This window comes from Ammodytes marinus, assembly GCF_949987685.1.
Source record: "Ammodytes marinus genome assembly, chromosome: 10".
NCBI classification, from domain to species: Eukaryota; Metazoa; Chordata; class Actinopteri; order Uranoscopiformes; family Ammodytidae; genus Ammodytes; species Ammodytes marinus.
Window position 1 is genome coordinate 11,389,692 of NC_137214.1, and position 26,070 is coordinate 11,415,761.

At 41.5% G+C, this 26,070-nt stretch overlaps 1 protein-coding gene across 6 annotated transcripts in view; it reads left to right on the plus strand.

Annotated features, from left to right (window-relative positions):
* LOC307256488 (protocadherin gamma-C5-like) overlaps positions 1 to 26,070 on the plus strand; it is a gene marked incomplete at its 5' end in the record, with an annotated part of 206,099 nt that overhangs the window by 140,971 nt on the left and 39,058 nt on the right. The window contains one exon of one of the 6 annotated variants that reach the window (XM_080035460.1): positions 81 to 2,471. The exons of 3 other annotated variants lie outside the window; for them this stretch is intronic. In XM_080035460.1, the coding sequence (XP_079891586.1) occupies positions 81 to 2,471 (2,391 nt within the window). Of the gene's footprint in view, positions 1 to 80; positions 2,472 to 3,119; positions 5,511 to 6,078; positions 8,476 to 26,070 lie in introns of those variants that run through there. 2 more of the 6 variants (XM_080035459.1, XM_080035452.1) reach the window with 2 other exon arrangements.

Below are 26,070 nucleotides of genomic sequence, written 5' to 3' on the forward strand. Positions count from 1 at the left end.
ATTTATTTTGAATGACTCTGGATCGTTTTGACGGATTTTACGAGTTTTCTGTTTCTTCTTGCCGAGATCATTGTTGAACGATGGGACGGCAAGTACTGTTGTTTATTTCGATGCTCTCTCTCAGTTCAGTCTTCGGGCAGGTCAGCTACTCTATTCCGGAGGAAATGGCGAAAGGCTCGTTGGTTGGCAATATAGCTCAGGATTTAGGTTTAGACGTGAAACGACTCAAGTTAGGTAACGCTCGTGTTTATTCTGGTGATAGCCGAGAATACATCGAGCTGAGCAGCGAAAGAGGAGTCCTCCTTATCAAAGAAAGAATAGACAGAGAGGCGTTGTGTGGCGATACGACACCGTGCGCTGTGCATTTTCAGATCGTTTTAGAGAATCCAATGGAATTTTACAGTGTAACTGTTGAAATTACAGACATTAACGATAATGCACCCACCTTTGAAAAAAACGAAATTGCATTCACAATCAGCGAGTCTGCAGTTGTTGGGGCTAAATTTGATTTAGAAAGAGCTGTGGATTTGGATGTAGGTATAAATACTCTCCAGAATTACGTTCTCAAGCCGAGTGATAATTTTTTACTTAAACTTCACACCCAAACCGATGGCACAAAGAATGTTGAAATGATATTACAAAAACCTCTTGACAGAGAGAAAAATGAGATAATATCTTTAGCGTTGACGGCTTTAGATGGAGGAGAGCCGCAGATGTCAGGAACAATGCAGATTCTCATCACAGTGTTAGATGTTAATGACAATGCACCTGTTTTTACACAGCCTATTTACAAAGGCACTGTAGCTGAAAATGCTGCAAAAGGAACGATCGTGACAACTGTCAGTGCATCAGACGCTGATCACGGTCTGAATGGTAAAATAACGTATTCAATCACCAATTCTTTGGATGACATCAGACATATGTTTGAAGTAAACGAGGTAAACGGAGAGGTTAGGTTAATTGGGCGTTTGGACTATGAAAAAAAGAGAAATTTTCAGATCAATGTCCGTGCAAGGGATAATGGGGGACTAACAGATTCTTGTAAAGTAATAGTCGATGTGGTCGATATAAATGACAATAAACCAACAATTAAAATCATGTCTAAAACAGCTATTATTTCCGAGAATGCAAACCCCAACACAGTCGTTACAATGATTAACATCCAAGACCCAGACTCAGGAGAGAATGGTAGAGTTCAGTGTTTTATAAATGACAATATTCCTTTTTTATTGAAATCGACATCAAACAATTTCTATAGTTTAGTGACAGACAGTGATTTAGATAGAGAGAGAGCATCTGAATATAATATTACAGTGACCTGCTCAGATGAGGGAGTGCCCTCCCTCTCCAGCAGCGTCACTCTCACCTTACAGATCTCTGATGTGAATGACAACGCGCCTGTCTTTGAGAGGAGCTCATATGAGGCCTACATTGTAGAAAACAACACACCAGGCCTCTCTATATTCACAGTGAGAGCCAGAGACGCTGACTGGAACCAGAATGCCCGTGTTTCTTACATACTGGAGGACTCCTCTGTTAACGGAGTGCCAGTCTCCTCGTATGTGTCTGTTAGTGCTGATAGTGGAGTCATCCATGCAGTGCGCTCTTTTGACTACGAGCAGATCAAAGATTTCCAGTTCCGCGTAAAAGCGCAGGATGGAGGCTCCCCTCCACTCAGTAGTAATGTGACAGTTAAAGTAATGATCCAGGACCAGAACGACAACCCCCCTCAGGTTCTGTACCCAGTCCAGACTGGTGGCTCTCTGGTGGCTGAAATGGTGCCTCGTGCAGCAGATGTGGGCTATCTGGTCACTAAAGTGGTGGCTGTTGATGTGGACTCTGGACAGAATGCCTGGCTCTCCTATAAACTGCAGAAAGCCACAGACAGGGCGCTGTTTGAAGTGGGCTTACAGAATGGAGAAATAAGAACTATTCGCCAAGTCAATGATAAAGATGTTGTGAAACAAAGACTGACTGTTATAGTGGAGGACAACGGGCAGCCCTCTCGTTCAGCTACAGTCATTGTTAACGTGGTGGTGGCGGACAGCTTCCCTGAAGTGCTGTCGGAGTTCACTGACTTTACACACGACAAGGAGTACAACGACAACCTGACTTTTTACTTAGTGTTGGCTTTGGCTGTAGTTTCCTTCCTCTTCATCACGTGTTTAGTGGTTATTATATCAGTGAAAATCTACAGATGGAGACAGTCTCGCATCCTGTATCACTCCAGTCTCCCTGTGATTCCATATTATCCACCACGTTACTCAGACACTTTGGGGACAGGGACAGGGACTCTCCAACACGTGTACAACTACGAGGTGTGCAGGACGAATGACTCCAGAAAGAGTGACTGTAAGTTCGGCAGAGGTGGTAGTCAGAACGTGCTGATAATGGACCCCAGTTCTACAGGGACGATGCAGCGGATACAGTGTGAAAAGAGCATCCTGGATGAGCCAGACTCTCCTCTAGAGGTTAGAAAGGTGTTATATCACTTGTTTCCTCCCTTATCACTTGTTATTACCAAACGTTTTAATCAAATGTGCCAACTTTCAGGAACATGCGCTTGGTCTCTTATTTTTCAGCACCTTGGAGAGCAACATGGAGCATTTATACATTCGTGTTATCCCTTGTGATAGATAGGAAATGGTTAATGGTCACCACCACACTTTTAATCTCATTGTGATCTTTAATATTTTTCCTGCGTTGTCTGATTTCTAAATTGACATTGTTGAACTAGAAGTACTTTTTATTACCATGTATAGTAAACGTTCAATGCGTTTATCTTACTTTCTCAACTTTCCCACCACTTCTATTTTACAACACATGTTTCTGCAGTTTTGCTTTCTGAACTCAATGGGCCGCTGTTGCCCAGTCATTCGTTGTTGTAGTATATTTATAGCAGTACCGCCTCTTCAATTCGATGTGTTAAAGAGAAAGGGCAGGCGCACACCGCATTGTCTTCGGTAAAGGGACCAATATACACGACGGGGCATAACTGTCGTTATCGTGCTTCAATGTTGTGGACTGTTTTTTCTTCACATTTATTTTGAATGACTCTGGATCGTTTTGAAGGATTTTACGAGTTTTCTGTTTCTTCTTGCCGAGATCATTGTTGAACGATGGCACGGCAAGTACTGTTGTTTATTTCGATGCTCTCTCTCAGTTCAGTCTTCGGGCAGGTCAGCTACTCTATTCCGGAGGAAATGGCGAAAGGCTCGTTGGTTGGCAATATAGCTCAGGATTTAGGTTTAGACGTGAAACGACTCAAGTTAGGTAACGCTCGTGTTTATTCTGGTGATAGCCGAGAATACATCGAGCTGAGCAGCGAAAGAGGAGTCCTCCTTATCAAAGAAAGAATAGACAGAGAGGCGTTGTGTGGCGATACGACACCGTGTGCTGTGCATTTTCAGATCGTTTTAGAGAATCCTATGGAATTTTACAGTGTTACTGTTGAAATTACAGACATAAATGATAACGCGCCCACCTTTGAAAAAAACGAAATTACATTCACAATCAGCGAGTCTACAGTTGTTGGGGCAAAATTTGATTTAGAAAGAGCTGGAGATTTGGATGTAGGTACAAATACCCTCCAGAGTTACGTTCTCAAGCCAAGTGATAATTTTTTACTTAAACTTCACACCCAAACCGATGGCACAAAGAATGTCGAAATGATATTACAAAAACCTCTCGACAGAGAGAAAAATGAACTAATATCGTTAGCGCTGACGGCATTAGATGGAGGAGAGCCGCAGATGTCAGGAACAATGCAGATTCTCATCACAGTGTTAGATGCGAATGACAATGCACCTGTTTTTACACAGCCTATTTACAAAGGCACTGTAGCTGAAAATGCTGCAAAAGGAACGATCGTGACAACTGTCAGTGCTTCAGATGCTGATGACGGTTTAAATAGTAAAATAACGTATTCAATCACAAATACTTTGGATGACGTCAGACATATGTTTGAAGTAAACGAGGAAAACGGAGAGGTTAGGTTAATTGGACGTTTGGACTATGAAAAAAAGAGAAATTTTCAGATCAATGTACGAGCAAGGGATAATGGGGGGCTAACAGATACTTGTAAAGTAATAGTCGATGTGGTCGATATAAATGACAATAAACCAACAATTAAAATCATGTCGAAATCAGCTATTATATCAGAGAGTGCAAACCCCAACACAGTCGTTACAATGATTAACATACAGGACCCAGACTCAGGCGAGAATGGTAGAGTTCAGTGTTTTATAAATGAGAATATTCCTTTCTTATTGAAATCGACATCAAACAATTTCTATAGTTTAGTGACAGACAGTGATTTAGACAGAGAGAGAGCATCTGAATATAATATAACAGTGACCTGCTCTGATGAGGGAGTGCCCTCCCTCTCCAGCAGCGTCACTCTCACCTTACAGATCTCTGATGTGAATGACAACGCGCCTGTCTTTGAGAGGAGCTCATATGAGGCCTACATTGTAGAAAACAACACACCAGGCCTCTCTATATTCACAGTGAGAGCCAGAGACGCTGACTGGAACCAGAATGCCCGTGTTTCTTACATACTGGAGGACTCCTCTCTTAACGGAGTGCCAGTCTCCTCGTATGTGTCTGTTAGTGCTGATAGTGGAGTCATCCATGCAGTGCGCTCTTTTGACTATGAGCAGATCAAAGATTTCCAGTTCCGCGTAAAAGCGCAGGATGGAGGCTCCCCTCCACTCAGTAGTAATGTGACTGTTAAAGTAATGATCCAGGACCAGAACGACAACCCCCCTCAGGTTCTGTACCCAGTCCAGACTGGTGGCTCTCTGGTGGCTGAAATGGTGCCTCGTTCAGCAGATGTGGGCTATCTGGTTACTAAAGTGGTGGCTGTTGATGTGGACTCTGGACAGAATGCCTGGCTCTCCTATAAACTGCAGAAAGCCACAGACAGGGCGCTGTTTGAAGTGGGCTTACAGAATGGAGAAATAAGAACTATCCGCCAAGTCAATGATAAAGATGTTGTGAAACAAAGACTGACTGTTATAGTGGAGGACAACGGGCAGCCCTCTCGTTCAGCTACAGTCATTGTTAACGTGGTGGTGGCGGACAGCTTCCCTGAAGTGCTGTCGGAGTTCACTGACTTTACACACGACAAGGAGTATAACGAAAACCTGACTTTTTACTTAGTGTTGGCTTTGGCTGTAGTTTCCTTCCTCTTCATCACGTGTTTAGTGGTTATTATATCAGTGAAAATCTACAGATGGAGACAGTCTCGCATCCTGTATCACTCCAGTCTCCCTGTGATTCCATATTATCCACCACGTTACTCAGACACTTTGGGGACAGGGACAGGGACTCTCCAACACGTGTACAACTACGAGGTGTGCAGGACGAATGACTCCAGAAAGAGTGACTGTAAGTTCGGCAGAGGTGGTAGTCAGAACGTGCTGATAATGGACCCCAGTTCTACAGGGACGATGCAGCGGATACAGTGTGAAAAGAGCATCCTGGATGAACCAGACTCTCCTCTAGAGGTTAGAATTATTTAGCTATCTGTTCCTACGTTTAAGTCCCGTTTTAAATCACCTTCCTCATATTTTTAGCACCTTGGAGAGCGATTTGATTACATCTCAGTTGTATTCCCTATATCTCTTTATATAGGCCTAAGCTGTTATTTTTTTCCCAAAAGGAATGCACTTCAAATGTTTATATTCAAGCGCCATTTTTTTAGCCTGTTACTACAGTGTAAAACTATACTGTTCACTCACAAGAGAATGGTTTCTCTTTGCTCTTTTGCAGTTTCAACCTTTGCATTTCGATTTAATTTGCTACATGCAATTTTACTTTATGAACTCAGAGTGCCGCTGTAGGCCAGTGTTTATTAGCTTTAGCGCAGGCTCATTGTACCTCCCATCATGTCTTTATTTTAGAGAGAGAACGAGACTGAAGCGAAGCACAACGTCTGTGATTTTCCGGAGATACCGAACAGGAAATATATGTTTTCAATATTGGGAATATGTTTTAATTCTGGCGTTGACTGAAGGCAATCAGAGGACAAACATTCTGAAACAATACTTGGCTTACACTGGGATACCGTCGGATAGAACAATGAGAGGGCAAGTACTGCTGTTTTTCTCGCTGCTCGCTCTCGGCTCCGTGCTAGGGCAGGTCAGCTACTCCATTCCTGAAGAAATGCCTAAAGGTTCTCTGGTAGGCAACATGGCACGGGATTTTGGCTTGGATTTAAAAAGACTCAAATCGGGCAAAGCTCGCATTTTTACTCGAGACAGTGACGGATATATTGAGCTGAATAACGAAAGAGGAGTCCTCCTCATCAAGGAAAGAATAGACAGAGAGGCGCTCTGTGGACAAACGACGCCATGCGCTCTGCACTTTAAAATTATATTAGAGAATCCAATGGAATTTTACAGTGTGACTGTTGAGATCACGGATGTTAATGATAATTCTCCATCTTTCGAAAAGAACGACGTCAAATTTAAAATCAGTGAATCCGCTGTAAGTGGGGCTAAATTCATATTAGATCGGGCAGATGATCCTGATGTTGGCTCAAACGGATTGCAGACGTATAGACTTGAACCGACCGACAATTTTGTTGTTAAATTGCATGATCAAGCAGATGGGACAAAAAACGTCGAAATGGTCTTGGAGAAACCACTTGACAGAGAAAAAAATGAACACCTTTCTTTAGTTCTGACGGCGGTGGATGGGGGAGAGCCTCAGATGACCGGAACAATGCAGATTATAATCACTGTTTTGGATGCTAATGACAATGCTCCTATTTTTACGCATCCTATTTATAAAGCATCAATAAAAGAAAATGCACCTATAGGAACAGCTGTAGTAACAGTAACTGCCACAGATTCAGATCATGGATCAAATGGTAGAATAACTTATACAATTTCTAGTATGTTAGATCATGCCCGTGGATTATTTGAAGTAAACGATGCAAGTGGTGAAATTCGGCTTAAAGGAAATGTTGACTATGAAAAAGCGCGAACATTTCAGATAAACATTCGTGCGAGTGATGATGGAGGACTAGTTGACTCCTGTAAAGTAATGATCGACGTCATTGACATGAATGACAATAAACCTGATATCCACATATTGTCGAAATCAAACGTGATATCAGAAGATGCCAAAGCTGGTACTGTAGTGACAATGATTAGCGTTGAGGACGCAGACTCGGGTGAAAACGGCAAGGTCCAATGCCATATAAATGATAATATTCCTTTTGTGATGAAGTCTACAACTAACGATTTCTATAGTTTAATGACAGACAGTGATTTAGACAGAGAGATAGCCTTGGAATATAATATAACAGTGACCTGCTCTGATGAGGGAGTGCCCTCCCTCTCCAGCAGCGTCACACTCACCTTACAGATCTCTGATGTGAATGACAACGCGCCTGTCTTTGAGAGGAGCTCATATGAGGCCTACATTGTAGAAAACAACACACCAGGCCTCTCTATATTCACAGTGAGAGCCAGAGACTCTGACTGGAACCAGAATGCCCGTGTTTCTTACATACTGGAGGACTCCTCTGTTAACGGAGTGCCAGTCTCCTCGTATGTGTCCGTTAGTGCTGATAGTGGAGTCATCCATCCAGTGCGCTCTTTTGACTACGAGCAGATCAAAGATTTCCAGTTCCGCGTAAAAGCGCAGGATGGAGGCTCCCCTCCACTCAGTAGTAATGTGACTGTTAAAGTAATGATCCAGGACCAGAACGACAACCCCCCTCAGGTTCTGTACCCAGTCCAGACTGGTGGCTCTCTGGTGGCTGAAATGGTGCCTCGTTCAGCAGATGTGGGCTATCTGGTCACTAAAGTGGTGGCTGTTGATGTGGACTCTGGACAGAATGCCTGGCTCTCCTATAAACTGCAGAAAGCCACAGACAGGGCGCTGTTTGAAGTGGGCTTACAGAATGGAGAAATAAGAACTATCCGCCAAGTCAATGATAAAGATGTTGTGAAACAAAGACTGACTGTTATAGTGGAGGACAACGGGCAGCCCTCTCGTTCAGCTACAGTCATTGTTAACGTGGCGGTGGCGGACAGCTTCCCTGAAGTGCTGTCGGAGTTCACTGACTTTACACACGACAAGGAGTACAACGACAACCTGACTTTTTACTTAGTGTTGGCTTTGGCTGTAGTTTCCTTCCTCTTCATCACGTGTTTAGTGGTTATTATATCTGTGAAAATCTACAGATGGAGACAGTCTCGCATCCTGTATCACTCCAGTCTCCCTGTGATTCCATATTATCCACCACGTTACTCAGACACTTTGGGGACAGGGACAGGGACTCTCCAACACGTGTACAACTACGAGGTGTGCAGGACGAATGACTCCAGAAAGAGTGACTGTAAGTTTGGCAGAGCTGGTAGTCAGAACGTGCTGATAATGGACCCCAGTTCTACAGGGACGATGCAGCGGATACAGTGTGAAAAGAGCATCCTGGATGAACCAGATTCCCCCCTGGAGGTTAGAAATTACAGTGGACGCTAAAACACATTTCTGATGTTCAGTACCATGGACAGAGACACATCGTATCTGTCTATCTATCTATCTATCTATCTATCTATCTATCTATCTATCTATCTATCTATCTATCTATCTATCTATCTATCTATCTATCTATCTAAATATCTATCTATCTATCTATCTATCTATCTATCTATCTATCTATCTATCTATCTATCTATCTATCTATCTATCTATCTATCTGTACGAGTAATAACACCTCATATTTATAACATCGTATACTGTAGCTATTTCTGCAATTTCTGTGTACGTCCCTAAGTGCCGCTGTTGGTTAGTGTGAGGTAAAAGGGCACTTTTTCCTGCGTGAAGTCCTCCTCGTCTGTCTGTTATTGCAGCTCTGTTTTAATCGCAACTAGCCTGACAAAGCAAGCCGACCAGCACTCAGCTCGTGATCTAATATTTGTCTGGTTTAGATACGGTGTTTTTTTTGTTTTTCTATTCGGATTTTGCAAAGAATTGCGTCATGACGGGGGTTCTTTTTTGTGTGCCCGGAAAAAAAACGTTTTCGTGGTGGACGCTGCTTTTCTGCATATGTGTTGCAGAAAAGGCTCTCGGCCAGGTCCGGTATTCTATACCAGAGGAGATGTCGACGGGCTCGGTTGTGGGGAATATCGTTCAGGACCTAGGCTTGGATGTTAAACGGCTGAAATCTGGGCGGGCTAGGATATTTACCGAGGACGGCAGTGAGTACATTGGTCTGAATGCAGAAAAGGGGACTTTGGTGGTTGCAAAAAGGATAGACAGAGAAGAATTGTGCGAGCAAGTCTCTCCCTGCTCTCTTCATTTCCAAATCATCCTAGAAAATCCCATGGAGTTGCATCGTATTGATGTCGAGATTACAGATATAAATGACAACGCTCCGTTATTTTCTAAAAGGGACTATAGTTTTCAGGTTATTGAATCTGCCTCACCCGGGGCTCGCTATTCGCTAGAGAGTGCCAGAGATCCCGACGTAGCACAGAACACCATTCAAACATACAAACTCAACCCTACAGATAATTTCAAATTGAATATTGTTTCTCGACCCGATGGAACAAAATATATTGAAATGGTTCTTCACACGTCGCTTGACAGAGAAAAACAAGAGGAGCATAAATTAACACTGACAGCATTCGACGGCGGTAGTCCTCAGAAATCGGGTTCGGTCAAAATAAATGTCGTTATTTTGGACGCAAATGACAATGCACCAGTATTCAGCCAGTCTGTTTACAGAGTTATAGTTCCTGAAAACGCGTTAAGGGGCACTGTCATTTTAGGAGTAAGCGCCACTGACAATGATAAAGGAGCAAACGATGAGGTTGTTTATTCGTTCTCCCAGCATACCAATAGTGCGTCGTCTCTCTTTAATATGGATTCCCATACCGGGGAAATGACTGTAATTGGTTTATTAGATTACGAAAAAGCGAAACATTATGAAATAGATATCGAAGCCACAGACAAAGGAGGGCTGACAGACACAAGCAAGGTGGTGATTGAGGTGTCCGACCTAAATGATAATGCCCCTGTCATAAGCATAATTTCCCTCTCCAATCCCATACCAGAGGATTCATCTCCAGATACTGTTATAGCCATGCTCAATATCAAAGACTTGGACTCAGGTAAAAATGGCCAAGTTAAGTGTTTCATTAGCCCAGATTTGCCTTTCAAAATCAAGTCAACATCGACTAATTTTTATAGCCTGTTGTCTGATGATGTTTTGGACCGAGAATCAGTTCCAGAATATAATATAACAATAACTGCAATGGATGAAGGCTCCCCGCCATATTCCACTAACAAGACTATCAATTTGAGAATATCAGACATAAACGACCACGCCCCACTGTTCCCACAACCATTTAGTACCGCTTTCATCTCTGAAAATAATTCACCTGGCATGTCAGTCCACTCTGTCAAAGCCACTGACAAAGACTATGGGAACAATGCGCGCATATCTTACTTCCTTGAGGATAGCCAACTGAATGGCATGTCAGCCTCGAGTTATTTTTCAGTGAATGCAGAGAGTGGAGAGATACTTGCTGTGCGTTCCTTCGACTATGAGCAAACAAAAGAGTTCCATATTCGCGTAAAAGCGCAGGATGGAGGCTCCCCTCCACTCAGTAGTAATGTGACTGTTAAAGTAATGATCCAGGACCAGAACGACAACCCCCCTCAGGTTCTGTACCCAGTCCAGACTGGTGGCTCTCTGGTGGCTGAAATGGTGCCTCGTTCAGCAGATGTGGGTTATCTGGTCACTAAAGTGGTGGCTGTTGATGTGGACTCTGGACAGAATGCCTGGCTCTCCTATAAACTGCAGAAAGCCACAGACAGGGCGCTGTTTGAAGTGGGCTTACAGAATGGAGAAATAAGAACTATCCGCCAAGTCAATGATAAAGATGTTGTGAAACAAAGACTGACTGTTATAGTGGAGGACAACGGGCAGCCCTCTCGTTCAGCTACAGTCATTGTTAACGTGGCGGTGGCGGACAGCTTCCCTGAAGTGCTGTTGGAGTTCACTGACTTTACACACGACAAGGAGTACAACGACAACCTGACTTTTTACTTAGTGTTGGCTTTGGCTGTAGTTTCCTTCCTCTTCATCACGTGTTTAGTGGTTATTATATCAGTGAAAATATACAGGTGGAGACGCGAGCAACTGTTTTGCAAATCCGGTGGGAATCTTCCTGTTATTCCGTATTACCCACCCCTTTACGCAGACGTGGGAGGTACCGGTACACTGAAGCAGGCGTTCAGCTACGAGGTGTATGGAACTACTGACTCCCGGAAGAGTGATACAAAGTGCTCCCGACCCTTCAGTCAGAGCACTCTGACCGTTGACCATGGTGCTACCAGGACAGTGCCTAGGAATAAAGCAGAGTTAGAGAATATGCTCTTAGAGGTGAGATCTGCTGCTCATTAGGACCCTTGTTCCCATGTTCTATGTTTGGTTGTTTTGGGGTTTCGGTTTTATTGGCATTTCAGTTCAGTTTGCCCATTATTTGGAAAGTATTGGTTCTATACTACTCACTGAAAGGTCTACTCACTTCCAGTGATAATGTGGAAAGGATAATTCGATACTACAGTATACTGTATTGAACTAACATGGTTCGGCCACTGTTATAGGCAAGTATCAACATTGGACTTTGTATTGTGCCCCTTTTCATGCATCTTGCCTTTTTACCTGACTCACTTTGCCCCCATTTCTTTTATATTTGAGATGCTCAGTAAAACGGACTATCACTTTCACATAATGAAAATGTGGTTCTCTCATCTACCTGTATATATCTATCCACCTATCTATCTCTATCCAATCTAAGAAGGTGTCTGTAAGGCAGATAGTCAGAGAGACAGATATCTGTAATTTGTCCTTCTGACACTACATCCATTTTGATTTATTGTCATATCTCTTGCAACAATTTTAACATAAATTCCATTCTATGATATTCATTTAGATTGCTTTAGCATATCTTGCTGGCAATGACATGTAACATCTTGCATTGAGGCATGATCGTATGTACCGACAAACCAAGTAAATAATATGTTTTGGTTACCTATGTTTAGCTCCTTTTATGATTTGACAAATGGACTTATAATATTGGCCTACTGTGTGTCTGTTCAGAGCGCAAAATGAGGTGAACTGAAGAGTTGTGAGATAACAGAAGCCACAATCAGGGAAAAGCATTCATCCCTGTTGAAGCAGTGTTTCAAATGGCTCCTGCATAGAAGCACAGAACCACGCAGTGCACTACTTTCTCAGTGACCTAATTCTGTTCACAACACGGTTTAGCCATAGGCAGAGAGCCACACACACACACACACACACACACACACACACACACAGAAAAGGAGTAGGGATGGATGCAGGCATAACAATAACAAAGGGAGGTGATGCAAATCAATAAAGAGAAATTAAAAGAGTGACACAATAATGTTGTTTAAAAGGTTTAAAATGTGATATAGGGGTAGTGGGGATAGTCACTGCTTGTGGTGAGAGGATTGAGAAGGAGGGAGAAAAGCAGCATGATGGAGATGAGGAGAGAGGCAGAGGGGGAGGGGAAGAGGCACGTGGTAGCCGGCACAGTCTCCACCATCCCTGTGCAGAATTTGTGTTACTGATGCAGGGCAGCCATTTTGATCTGCAGCCTTCTTTGTGTGCTGAAATAGGGAGCTCAGGAAAGTTCTGGCTTGATAATACATAAGGAAATGGAAGACAAGAGATTAAGAGCGCGAGATCTACATTAGTCGTTCAACAAATGAGAAGAAGGTGTCAGAAAGCAGTGCAGAGGCTGAATGTGATAGAATGGAATATGTTGTGAAAAAGAAAAACTGATGTAGAATGTGTTCAAAAGTAGCTGTCCATAAAGTCTGTGAAAGGAGGATTTTGATCACCATCATGTCACCTACTAATAAGAATTACACTGTAACAGACTAGGTTTGCTGAATCTTGTATGATTCTCCACCTGTACATTATATTTTGAATATCAAAGCAGTGTGTTGTAGCTGTGTGGTCAACTGTGCACAAATAACCTTGTTATTATTATGATGCTTGTTGTAAGGAATCAAAAGGCCAGTGTGTTGTTATCTTTGAAAAAATAGTATAGATATTATTTTTTGTCTTTGGATAAAATGGTAGATAAATGAACACACCATTAACTAAAACATCCAGCTTGATACATGTGTGATGATGACTAAAGGCTTCTATCTTGTGGTTGAGGATAACCTGTCTGCAGATATGTGTGCAATGTTTTGTTCAGCATCAAAGGAAGCATTAGATCAACTAGTGTACCAGGTCTGGTCTCTCTGGGTGGCGTTTGTGTTCTAGATTCAGTAATCAGCTTGATGTTCAAGGTGTGTGCTTGTGCAAATAAAGTTGACAAACTACAAGGCAGAATCCTAGGTTAATGTGTGTTAACCTCCATATCCGCTGGAAGCAGTCTCTCGTCATTATCTGCCCACATCTGTGTCTGCTTTACCTGTTTTAGCTGTGTTTAAACCATTATGTCTCATTCTCTCAGGTTTGTTAGAGGTGAAGTTGTTTTTATGAGTACCATAAATTATTTTTGCCAGTGTCTCCATAGGGGTTAAAGTTCACAGAAACCCCTTTACAAGCAGCTAAATGGTTCCACCTGTCCTTGTACCCAGTACCCCTTCATCTTTCTCTTGTTTAAGAAAACTACCTGGAGATGTCATCATTCATCAAGGATCTTACACAAAGCGCCAATCATCATTTTCATAAACTTGTTACTGACCATAAAACTATTAAGTGCAGAAGCTCCTGTTTCCCAGCTCTTGTTTAGGTGCCCCCCTTCGTAGCCAAGCTGTCTGGTAAACATCTGTGTGCTCATGTGTTTGCCGGTGGGGCTTACAGACACACTGTGCACCATGTGTGTGTTTGGGGATGTGGTTAACGGTTGTACTCTAACCCCTCATTGTATTTTTGTTTACAAGATTTCCAAGATATTTAAGACATCAGTAACTTTTGGATGTGACTGAGCAGATGTAATACTCGGAGCATATTATCATAAGAAAACAACAATTTGTACATAGCTCCAGTGCATAGTACTCCCTCCACGTGATGACAGCTGCTGCCAGTCCCCCTGGGACTGTTGTTGTGTTGCTTTGTACAAAGGGGCACATTTATACTTATATAGATAGGGCCAAGCAGTTAGAGGCTATCATTAAACTTATGCTTTAAGAACAGAACAAAATAATGTCTGTGGAAGGCTGGCAAGTAAAACCTAAGTTGTCTATTAGGATATTGAAATATGCCTGTATAGGCGAATATTAGTAAATACATGTTTTTGTCATGGAACAGTCATTGATACATTGCTTGGTCAAAACTGTAGTGGTGGCAAATGTGTTGCTTAAAATGGTGCAGCTCGGAGTTTCATTAACTGTGTTTCTAAGGGGCATTAAATTAATCAAAGGGCAAAAACTGATGTGTGCACAATGTTTATTTTTAAAGAAACTGAACTGAATACAAGCAAATACATGCATACTGTTATAAACTTTACCTATCTTACATGTTTTTTACATGAAGTCAAGTAAACCAGACATATGTGTGGTTAAGAATATAAAAAGCCGTTGCCTTTGGATCTGTGTGTGTGTACCAGAGGTGGAAGTGAGTGCTGCAATGGCTGAATTTCTGGGGAGGATTATACCAAGGATTACCTAGAACACTATAGCATGGGGTAGATCCATCCAAAGTTCTGTCAAGCAACGAAAAACATTGAAACATATCCACATTGGCTTTATTAGAATATATTTGCAAAGCTCAGATTCATATTATGTTTACGTCGGTGTAGGGAATGATTGCTTTTTTCAAACACACGGTTCAGACCAATACAGATTAAGTACCCACCCTCAATACTTTCAATATTTGTGGGAAGAAGGACAGAGCCTTGGTTTGTAGGGTATTAAATATGTATTGCATTATATGACATTGTTATGCTACATTACATACAATATATGACTTGTCACAATTAGTATGGATTATGGTCACTTTGTTATGATTTTGCATCCATATTGAAAAATTGGAACAACATCTCAAAAATATTTGTTTTTCTAATAATAGCCATGTATTCCATCGATGCAGTTAACATTGTGTCAAATTGTAGCTAAAGCTGGATGCAGTCATTCTCAGTTTCAAACACAGTCTTCCTTTTTCCTCCTGATCTCATTTTCAGCATCCATCCCCTCCCCCTCTCCAGCTGCACCACTCTGCTGCAGAGAGAGAAAGAGACAGGGAGAAAGGGAGAGGGAGATTGCTAAATGTAGGACAATTTGTTCAGTCTATAAAAAGTCACTATACGCCGTACAGAGTCATTTCATCCCTGTGTGGGTCGCCATGTTCATCATGAGAAGAAATATATCTCTCTGTTTCACTCTTAAGCTGATTCATCAACCAATTATTTATCAAACAGGAGTTTATAAACATGTGCTTTGTTTGAACATCATATCAAGAAAGTACAAATGTGTGTCACTTTGGGCGTCATTTGTCTTCCTATCCTCTGCCTTCTCTTTGTCCTCCATGTTGTTTTCGTAGCTCTCTTTTTTTTTTGCCACCCTTGCCAGCTCTCACAGGAAGCAGGGTGGGATGCAAGCAAGCGAGGTGGGATGTGTTACCATAGCAACAAGCTGACTCACTGGCAGGATTGTACCATTTCTCTGTTGAGCCACAGGGGGTCAGCAGCAGATGCAGCCTCCAAACTGTGATGGCTCCATGTATTTATTGGTACTGAGGGAACAAGAGACACCCCTGTTTTAGGCAAATAGGTGCAGCATCCTCAGAGCTGGTGTGGCTGATGATGGAGAAAGAACCAAGGGGGGAGGGTGATCATGGCTGATTTTGATAAGTGGTCAAATGATGCTGCAGTGTTTGTTTTGCCTTGCCCTGTTTCAGCAAATGTGTCCATGATGAGTGTATTGAAGAATATATAGGCTCAGATAAACCAATTTCTTAATAAATATTATGTTTTTGTTAGGTGAGAGGGACAACAGCTTTTTTTGTTTTCTTGTTGTCCTGGTTGATCTGTTTATTTTAGATGTATGACCAAAACTGTTAACCTTTGTTACTGAATTACCTATTTGTTTATCTGAACAAACAATAGGTAGACAATATCATTTCAACTCCTGTCTAATACAAAAGCATTTGCTGCCTTGCTTTAAGAATATAAGAAGCTTAAATGTGATCTCACAAAGACACACCTCAGCTGTGACAAACACAGGGTCACACTGCAAAGACTCTCATTAATAAGGCATGGATTTGTCTCAGGGCATCGCCTCGAGGCCCCCTGCTGTTGCTATAAGGGTAGTGGCTTTGTGCAGCAGTGCAGTGCAGCATTTTGGTCTCCCAATCTGCAGTTCCTTCAGCAATGATTGTGGTAGTGTTTGGGTCAAGGCTGACGTTGTACCATACTGAAGTATGTATATCTATTGTTTGAAGGGAGAGTTGATTGTTGTACCTAGTTTTTTATTGTTCATCATAATCTTACATACCATAAATGATTTACTGAATGCTAGTGACACGCTTTCCTCTGAGGTAGATCTCCTGCCTCTGTCTCAACAATATTATTTATTTTTTGTTTTAGAATTATCCATTATCTTCCTTCTCACAAGGGCAGCAAAACTATAATCCAGTTCATCTTTAACTCCATTCTTTTTCTCTATCTCTCTCTCACACTCACTGACTAACTCATACACAAACAAACATTACTTTGGCAATGTGTCTTCTTTTATTTTACACACAGCTTGGTTCATTTAAAAAAAAACTTAAGCTCATAGCCCCCTCCCATTTTCACTGTTATTATGTAATTATGATATCATTATCATAGTTCATGAATAACTGTATCATACTATTTTGCTTTTGTTTTGTTGAAAAATAAGAGTTTTTATATTCTTCTGATTTTCAAACTTTAATACTTTATGCACACACAGTGGAATGTTTTTGTAAAGACAAAAACAAAAAAAGTCCACTTATGACATGCCATTTACTATTAGTCTAGAAAATGCCATTGTCTATGAACACAACAACAAAATCACAACCCCATTTGTTGTGAGCAACATGGTAAGTATCTTGGTTTGCTGTACTTCCCAAAGCCAGACTCTGTTTGCTGACCACCAGTCTAACTGACATCCTCTCTGTCTTGTTTTTTCTCTTTCATGTCTACCCCTTGTTGCTTGATGCTGTTCCTGTTTCCTCCCTGACTCTTAAATCCTGATCACCAAATAAGGTAAGAACAAGTTTTCCTCTATATTGTTCACTGACAATGCCATCGGACACATACAGTAAAACAGTAGTACACACTTATAAAGTGAACTGATTTCTGATGCACTGAAGACTGATACATACAACTCACTGCAATTCATTGTGCAGCAACATAATTCAAACACATTTACTAGTAACTGTAGCTGTGACATGTTTTCACAGTGTCCAAACATTACACACAGTCAAAAGTTAGTCAGATTTTCCACAAGTGATACAGTACATCTGTTCCTATACATTTCAAACGTCTCTCGCCATGATTGCTTCAGTCAAGGCATTGACGGACACACCTTTAGTTGACATCAGATCATGTGTGACAGTGTGAACTTGCTTGCTGAATGTGATGTGATGAGTAGTATGTGACTGGGCTGTTGTTACAATGAATTACACTCATTATCACATGGACATAATTTACAATCTATACTGTAGATAAGTGACCAATTCAGTTTCACGTAATATTAGTCTCTGTGTATTAACAAATTCAACTTTTAGACTGTAATTGTTGATTTGAGAATATTTAAAAAACAGCATTTTAGCTCCATTGTGCAGAGTACTTTGCAGTTGAACAAGACATTTGAGTAAGGCAGCTCTCTGTACTAACAGGCTTATGGTTTAAGAAAAGTATTAGCAGGGAATACCAGCTGTTAAAGTAACCTATGCCTGAATGAATTAGCAAGTGATTACACTGCCCAGCACTGTTGGATTGTAGCTTTCCACCACCCACTGTTTATTGTCCATCATAAAGCATGAGATTACTGCAATTAAATTAAATATTGCAATGCAGTTGGTAAAGCAAAATAGTACCCCGGAGGTCATGGTATAGACAATATGCAAATATGACTCATACAGAAATTAGTTTCTGTTATTTAGCCTATCCTCAACCATATAAATACAGTGGACAAAATAATAGAAACACGTCAGTATAACACAATGCAAATCAACATAATCACAAACTACATCTTCTAGAGTGACCATACAGTTCAATCAACATCTCTCTAGAATAGTTTCAACAAAGACTGAACTTTATACATTTTAGGATGAGTTGCAGAACTGCTGTGTAAGTGTTGGCGTGTGTAACTGAGGTAGACAAATGCTTTATTTATAAAGTCCACACCAACATCACACACTACGCCTTAAAATATACAATGAAAATGATTTAACACAAACATCAAATGTAGTTTTCCTAACAAAACCTAAACATACTCTATGTAAGCAGTGTTAATAGATGTTGTATTTTATTAAATTGCTTTACACACTAAATGTGATGCTGTCTTTCTAATAATCCAATGTCAGACATAGTATCTGTAGCCATTTTCATGTTAAGCAATGACTGTAAGAGAATGGGCTTTGCCTTAGTTCATACTGTCACCTCACAACAAGTTAGAGTCCAAGGGAGGGCTAGTACCCCTGTCCGTGGGATTGTAAATGTGCTTGTTTGTTGATGTATGTTAGCCATGTTATAGTCTGGTGACCTGTCCAGGGCACACCCTGCCTCCTGTCCTGTGTGTAGTAGGATAGGCTCTCTATATCAGTTATCTCTGGGAAACAAAAAAAAGAAACTATGAAAACGATTTTAGCATTTTGTACTGTAGCTCAACACCTCACTGTCAAAACAAAAATATGATGCTACACGATTTAAAGTGTGAATGGAATGCATGTGTACGTCCACCTGTGTGATCATATAATTCTTCTTTGTATGTGTATCTTGATGCAAACAAATACCAGCCTTGGAAAGTACAGCGCTGGACTACTAGCAAAATACATAGTATCAAAATATTCAATAATAAATAATGTCTCTAAATGTTGCTCTCATTGCTGGTGAAAGTACATATTTAGCATGATTATATAATGTATATGTGTCCAACCCTGGTTATACAAGTTGTGGCAATACATTATAGAGCTTATAAGCTTATATAATCTTTTTTTTTTTGTATTCACCTTTTATTATTTTTTATTCTGTGTGCTAACAGCTATACAGCTTAGTGAGATGTTTTTTTTTCTATAAGATTAACCACTGCATTCAGGAACAAAATAGAAAGGAGGTTCAAGTTGTGTTTATCTGGCTGCCTGCTGTTAGAGCCTATGAGGGTGGCTGCCTCTCCAGCAGCATGCAGCAGCAGCAGTTGGCCGCCTGTGTGGCGCTGTCCACACGTGTGGTGCTGAAATCAGTTCCAGCTCTCTCCCCCTCCCTTTCGCTGTCTTTCACACTGCCTCTCTACATCTCCCTCTGTCGCCCAAGTTACTCCATATACGGCAGATTACTATTAAAAAATGTTAAACATACTCCCAGTAAATATATTGTCAATTCATTTTTCACGATTTGCAGAATTGCATATAAACGTTTTTTTTAGCTGTATGATTAGTATATGCCTCTTGTCAGCGGAGGGATGTTCCATAATTATAGTGAGTTTTATAACTTGGCTGTTAGTGATGACCAAACATCCATGAAGTACAGAAGTGTTATGCTGGTTAATCTGTCCATACATTTATATAATGATATAAAAGATTGGACAGTGACATTTTTAAATAATCTATCTGTGTGTTTGCACGCGCATGTGTGTGTAGATGTGTTTCTGTGTGTGTGTGTGTGTGTGTGTGTGTGTGTGTGTGTGTGTGTGTGTGTGTGTGTGTGTGTGTGTGTGTGTGTGTGTGTGTGTGTGTGTGTGTGTGTGTGTGTGTGTGTGTGTGTGTGTGTGTGTGCGTGTGTGAGAGAGAGAGAGCGAGAGAGAGAGATCGAGAGAGAGAGAGAGAGAGAACGGGATTAAACTCCTTCCTACACCATCTGCGCTCCCCCTCCCTTTTCAATTGCTCTACAGACCTCCATACGGGTATTTGTTATACGTCAGCTGCAGACAGAATTATTTCTGTAAGGCTTGTTGAGAGCTGTGAAGACCTAGTGACGTTTGCAGGCAGGCTGCATTGCCTTTCTCTGGCCACAGGAAGGCAACGAAGAGCCTTGTCAGCCACAAGGGCATGTGCATGCATGCAGGTAGCCTACATGCAGGCAAGATAAGATTAAGAAATAGTATTAAATGAGTGATCATCAAGTGATTATTCATATGTGTACGTCTGTATTTATTTATTCATTTATATGATACTGAAAGTTTATATAGTGTCTAAGCGTTTATCAATCATTACTGTGTTATATAGTCTTACCATGTATATGTATAGTCCTCAAATACACACTTAAAAACGTTGAAGGTGTAATTGAGTAGCTAATAATATTTTTAATAATAGTCACAATAACCCGGATCATGTTCCCATGGCTCTTACTTTTACGTCACTGCTCTGTAGACGTTTACTGGTGCCACCATTGGTGGAAAACGGTATACTCTCTCCGCCAATGAAATCCTAAGCTGTACAAAGAGATCTACTCTCTGTCACCGAGTAGCTTCGGCTCTGTAACCATTACAATGTACTGCACAGGAGGCGAGGACTGCATATGCAGACCCAAAGCATGACTGTCACTGTTATGTATGAGGACGCATATACATTGGATCATAGAGATTCGACACTTAATCAGTTAAGAAGTTCAGATTGGAGTGAACATATATGGGATTTCTGGAACGAGGAATAATGTGGAATAAATTGCCTGCATGGCAGGTGTTTTTGTGGTGGCATCATTTCTTCCTTTTGTGGAGTACAATAGACGGACAGACTCGCTACAGCATCCCGGAGGAACTGAGACAGGGCTCTGTGGTAGGAAATCTAGCCAAAGATTTGGGTTTGATTGTATCTGAGCTCCATCGACGTAAACTACGGATTACATCGGAGGCTGGTAAACAGTATTTTAGTATAGACTTGGGGAAGGGAGAACTGGTGGTTATTGACAGGATAGATAGGGAGGAACTATGTGGACAAAGACCGTCATGTGTATTGCCTTTGGAACTAGTTATAGATAACCCCCTACAGCTGCATAGAGTCGAAATTGAAATACAGGATACAAACGATAATTCTCCTACTTTTCTTTCTAAAGAGAAAGTGGTGAAAATTGCGGAACTGGTAAATCCAGGCGCGCGATTTCTTTTAGAAAGTGCACACGACTCTGATGTCGGCACCAATTCCATACGCTCTTACCTCATAAGCAAAAATGACAATTTCAAATTGGCTGTTAAAAACCACAAGGACGGAAGAAAAATCCCTGAACTGGTCCTTGAAAAAGCACTTGATCGAGAAAGGCTGCCTGTGCACAATCTTATACTCACCGCTGTAGATGGTGGTGATCCGGTGCGTTCAGGGACGTCTGAAATCACAGTTATAGTACTTGATAACAATGATAATGCGCCACAATTTGAGAGGCAGGTATATGAAGCTAATGTTAGTGAAAAGGCAACACCTGGATATGAAATACTGCATGTTAAAGCAACAGATGCAGACGAAGGACTTAATGGTGAAATTGAATACTACTTTGCAGACCAAACTACGGATCTAATTTCATCATTATTTGATATTGAACATTCTACTGGAGCTATTATTGTCAAAGGGATTTTAGACCATGAAACCAACTCATTACACAGATTTGATATCATTGCTAAAGACAAAGGCACTCCTGAGATGGATGGGCATTGTAGCGTCGATATTAAAATAGTTGACATTAATGACAACATTCCTGAAATAATTATGATGTCTTTAACAACCCCTGTTCCAGAGGATGCAGCAATTGGAACAGTTATTGCGCTGATAAGTGCAAAAGACCCTGATTCGGGTGACAATGGTAAGGTAACGTTGAGGGTGTCTTCAAAATCTCCCTTCAAGTTAAATCCCTCTGTCTCTAACCATTACTCATTAGTGACTAATGGGCCACTTGACCGTGAAAAAAATGACCAGTATAGCATTACGATAAGTGCTACTGATTCTGGAAAACCACCGTTATCGAGTGAAAAAATAATACTGGTTGAATTATTAGATGTAAATGACAACCCACCAGTTTTCTCCCAACCTTCTTATGTAATTTATGTAAAAGAGAACAATGCTCCTGGGAAAATATTGTGCTCGGTGTCAGCGACAGATCCTGATTCGGGTGACAACGCCAAAATGTCCTACTCTATACTGGACTCTAAAGTGCAGGACGTTTCTGTCTCATCTTATGTTTATATTAACTCAGATAACGGCAGCATCTACAGCATGCACTCGTTTGATTATGAGAAACTGAAGGTGTTTCAGATTCAGGTTCAGGCAAAGGACCAGGGCTCTCCGTCTCTCAGCAGCAACGCCACTGTCCATGTTTTTATCCTGGACCAGAACGACAATGCCCCCGCTGTCATTTACCCCTCCTCCGCTGCCCTGGGCTCCCTCTCTCATCAGAGGATGCCCCGCTCCGCTAAAGCGGGTCACCTGGTTACTAAGGTGACGGCCGTGGACGCTGACTCGGGCCATAACGCCTGGATCTCCTACAGACTGGCGGAGGCCACAGACGCCTCTCTGTTCACTGTCAATCAGTACACAGGGGAGGTGAGGACTAAACGCGCTGTGTACGAGCAGGACGACTCCTCTCAGAGGCTGCTTATAGAGATCAAGGACGATGGGGAACCGGTCCAGTCCTCCACCGTCACGGTGTCCATCCTGCTGGAGGACGGCCTCCATGAGCCCATCTTAGACCTCCGACAGAAAGCGGCCGAGCCCAGCAAGAAACATGGCAGAATCGCCCTTTATTTGATTCTCTCTCTGGCCTCAGTGTCCGTGCTGTCTCTGGTGACTTTTTTCATCTTAGCGGTTAAATGCATCAGGAACAGTAGAAGCAGCGGTAGTTGCTGCATTAGACGGAGCGACTGTGATGATTACAAGAACCCCAACAGAAACCTGCAGATTCAGCTCAACACTGACGGACCTATAAAGTACGTGGAGGTCCTGGGAGGAGACATGCTGTCTCAGAGTCAGTCCTTCAGGTCCTGTATGTCTCCAATGTCAGAGTACAGCGATTTCACTATGATTAAACCCAGCAGCACCACTGACTTTAAGGAGGTGATCAGTGTCCTGGATGCGTCTTTACCCGACAGCACCTGGACCTTTGAGAGCCAGCAGGTGAGCTGCATTTTTTTTTTAGTTTCATATACTCAAGATTATCTATCTATCTATCTATCTATCTATCTATCTATCTATCTATCTATCTATCTATCTATCTATCTATCTATCTATCTATCTATCTATCTATCTATCTATCTATCTATCTATCTATCTATCTATCTCGTGTCAACGGAGTCTCACATACATTTCTACAGCCCTTTCTGAATATGTTCAGCACCACAAAGGTGGACAGCGACTACTTGTGCTTTGGATGCGTATAGGCTTGTAGTCGAAGTATGAATGTGAGCGCGTATGTGTTGTCTCTCTTGTTGACCATCTCTTAAGTAAAAAAAATGTTTGTTGTTCCCTAATCTTTTGACAATTGATTTATAAAAAAAAATCGGATTTTTTTAATTGTATAGATACATTTTACCTTTGTGTAACCCAGTGACAAAAATGGGTTAACATAAATAAATAAATGCCCATAACCCCGTTGATAAGATCATCATAATACATCATTATATATGCTTATTTAGTTATTATTTTATTTCCATCATTCCTATTCACTTAAATAGCTTGTCAATCAATGTTGGTCTTGCATTGAGGCGTTTGATTGGTTATGACAAGGAATAGAGACTGCTCATTGGATGGTTAAGTTAAGTTCCGCCTCCATGACAGAAGAAAGAAAACTTCAACACAGAACAAGACGATATTGATGCACACAGAGATAAAATTGATTTATAAAAGTTAAACTGCAGACGTGAGTGAGGCTAGAGCGTATGCCTTTTGACGTGTTGTCTGTCTGAGGAGTTGGAGGACGGCCGTGTGTCGGAGGTTAACTGTTTCTAGCATTGTTTCGGCTGGGTTTTTTCGTTGGATTAAATTGGATTCTGGATTCTCCTGGACAAAGGAGATGGCGAGCTACCCTTGAACCATCGAGCAGCTTCTCATCCAGAGGAGTTGGAACTGATAAGCAATTCAGAGGAACATCTCAGAGGAGTTGGAACTGATAAGCAATTCAGAGGAACATCTCAGAGAAGTTGGAACTGATAAGAAATTCAGATGAACACTTTAGAACCTTTCAAGCAATCTGTGTATTTCACTGTGAGATATTGTCTGTTAAATTGTCTTATATAAGAGAGGAAACTTTATTTTATTTTCTTATGACAAAGCGCTCTTTGGGAGTAAAAGTTAATATTTACAACATATTTTGTCTGGTGGTTTCATGTGTCGTCAATGGTTATTCACTCAGCTCCTCCCGAACCTAGAGCAACTGTTCTTTACCTAAAATAGGGTTACCACGGTTACATTTGCATTAAGCTATTTGAGTCTCAAAATAATTGCCTTTGACTAGAGCAAGTAAGCGGCACAAAGAGAGGAGATGCTGCCACTTTAAGAGTGTCGATCAGTTCCCCTCTCATTGGATGGTAGAGGTTGATGCTGTGCACCAGTAGGATTCAGAACTGTACAAAGCAATCTAGTCCCTGCCCCCATGCAGCCCCAGTGTTGTAACGCGTAGCTTGCAAAGAGCTCGGGGAGAGGAACAACAATGAGCTCGTATTTTATAATATGAGTTTTTTTTTTATTTGAGCTCATAGCTATGCTCAGTAATTTTTGAAAATTTTCCATTGGAATAATATCCGTGATTATGGATTTCAGCATTGTTGCATACAATCTGTCGTTTGGATTTATTGGGTTATAGCGGACCAAGGATGACAAAGAGAATAGGATACCGAGACTGGAGATGGCAGGCGCTTTGGTGGCATCATTTCTTTCTCTTGTGGAGTACAATAGACGGACAGACTCGTTACAGCATCCCGGAGGAACTGAAACAGGGCTCCGTGGTAGGAAATCTGGCCAAAGATTTGGGTTTGGGAATATCAGACATTTTTGACCGTAAACTGCATGTCGCCTCTGAGGCTGGTAAGCAGTATTTCAGCGTGGATGCGGGGAAGGGCGAGCTGGTGGTGAATGACAGAATAGACAGAGAGGCGTTATGCGGACAAAGCGCCAGCTGTGTTCTACCTCTGCAGGTTGTAATTGAAGACCCATTACAACTTTTTCGTGTAGAGGTAGAAATACAAGACATTAATGATAATGCGCCCAGATTTCCATCAAATGACATCACACTGGAGGTTGCAGAATCTACGGGTTTAGGGGTTCGTTTTCCATTAGAGAGCGCATTAGACCCAGATGTTGGCAGTAATTCCTTGAAGTCATACACGCTTAGTAAAGACGAATGTTTTAATATTAGAGTTAAAGAAGTTGCTGGTGGGAGGAAGGTCCCTGAATTGTTTTTAGCAAAAAATTTAGATCGAGAAAAAAAAGCTGTTCATAAGCTTTTGTTGACAGCTCTAGACGGAGGCAACCCAGTAAGATCGGGGACTGCTCAGCTATTGATAAGAGTACTTGATATTAACGATAACGTTCCAAACTTTGAGAAAACGCTGTATAAAGTATCTATTAGTGAAAATGCTGCAGAAGGTGCATTAATAGTTCAAACAAAAGCGACAGACATGGACGATGGCCAAAATGGAGAGATAGAATATTTGTTTGGAGCACATACACCAGATACTGTTCTCTCTGTTTTTAATATTGATCAGATGACGGGAACAATATTTCTGAAAGGAAAACTAGATTTCGAAACAACTGCAAATTATGAATTAGACATAAGTGCAAAAGACAAAGGCAGTCCACGAATGGAGGGGCATTGCACTGTGCATGTGGAAGTTTTAGATGTTAACGATAATGCGCCAGAAATAATACTCACCTCTCATCCAAAGCCAGTGCGC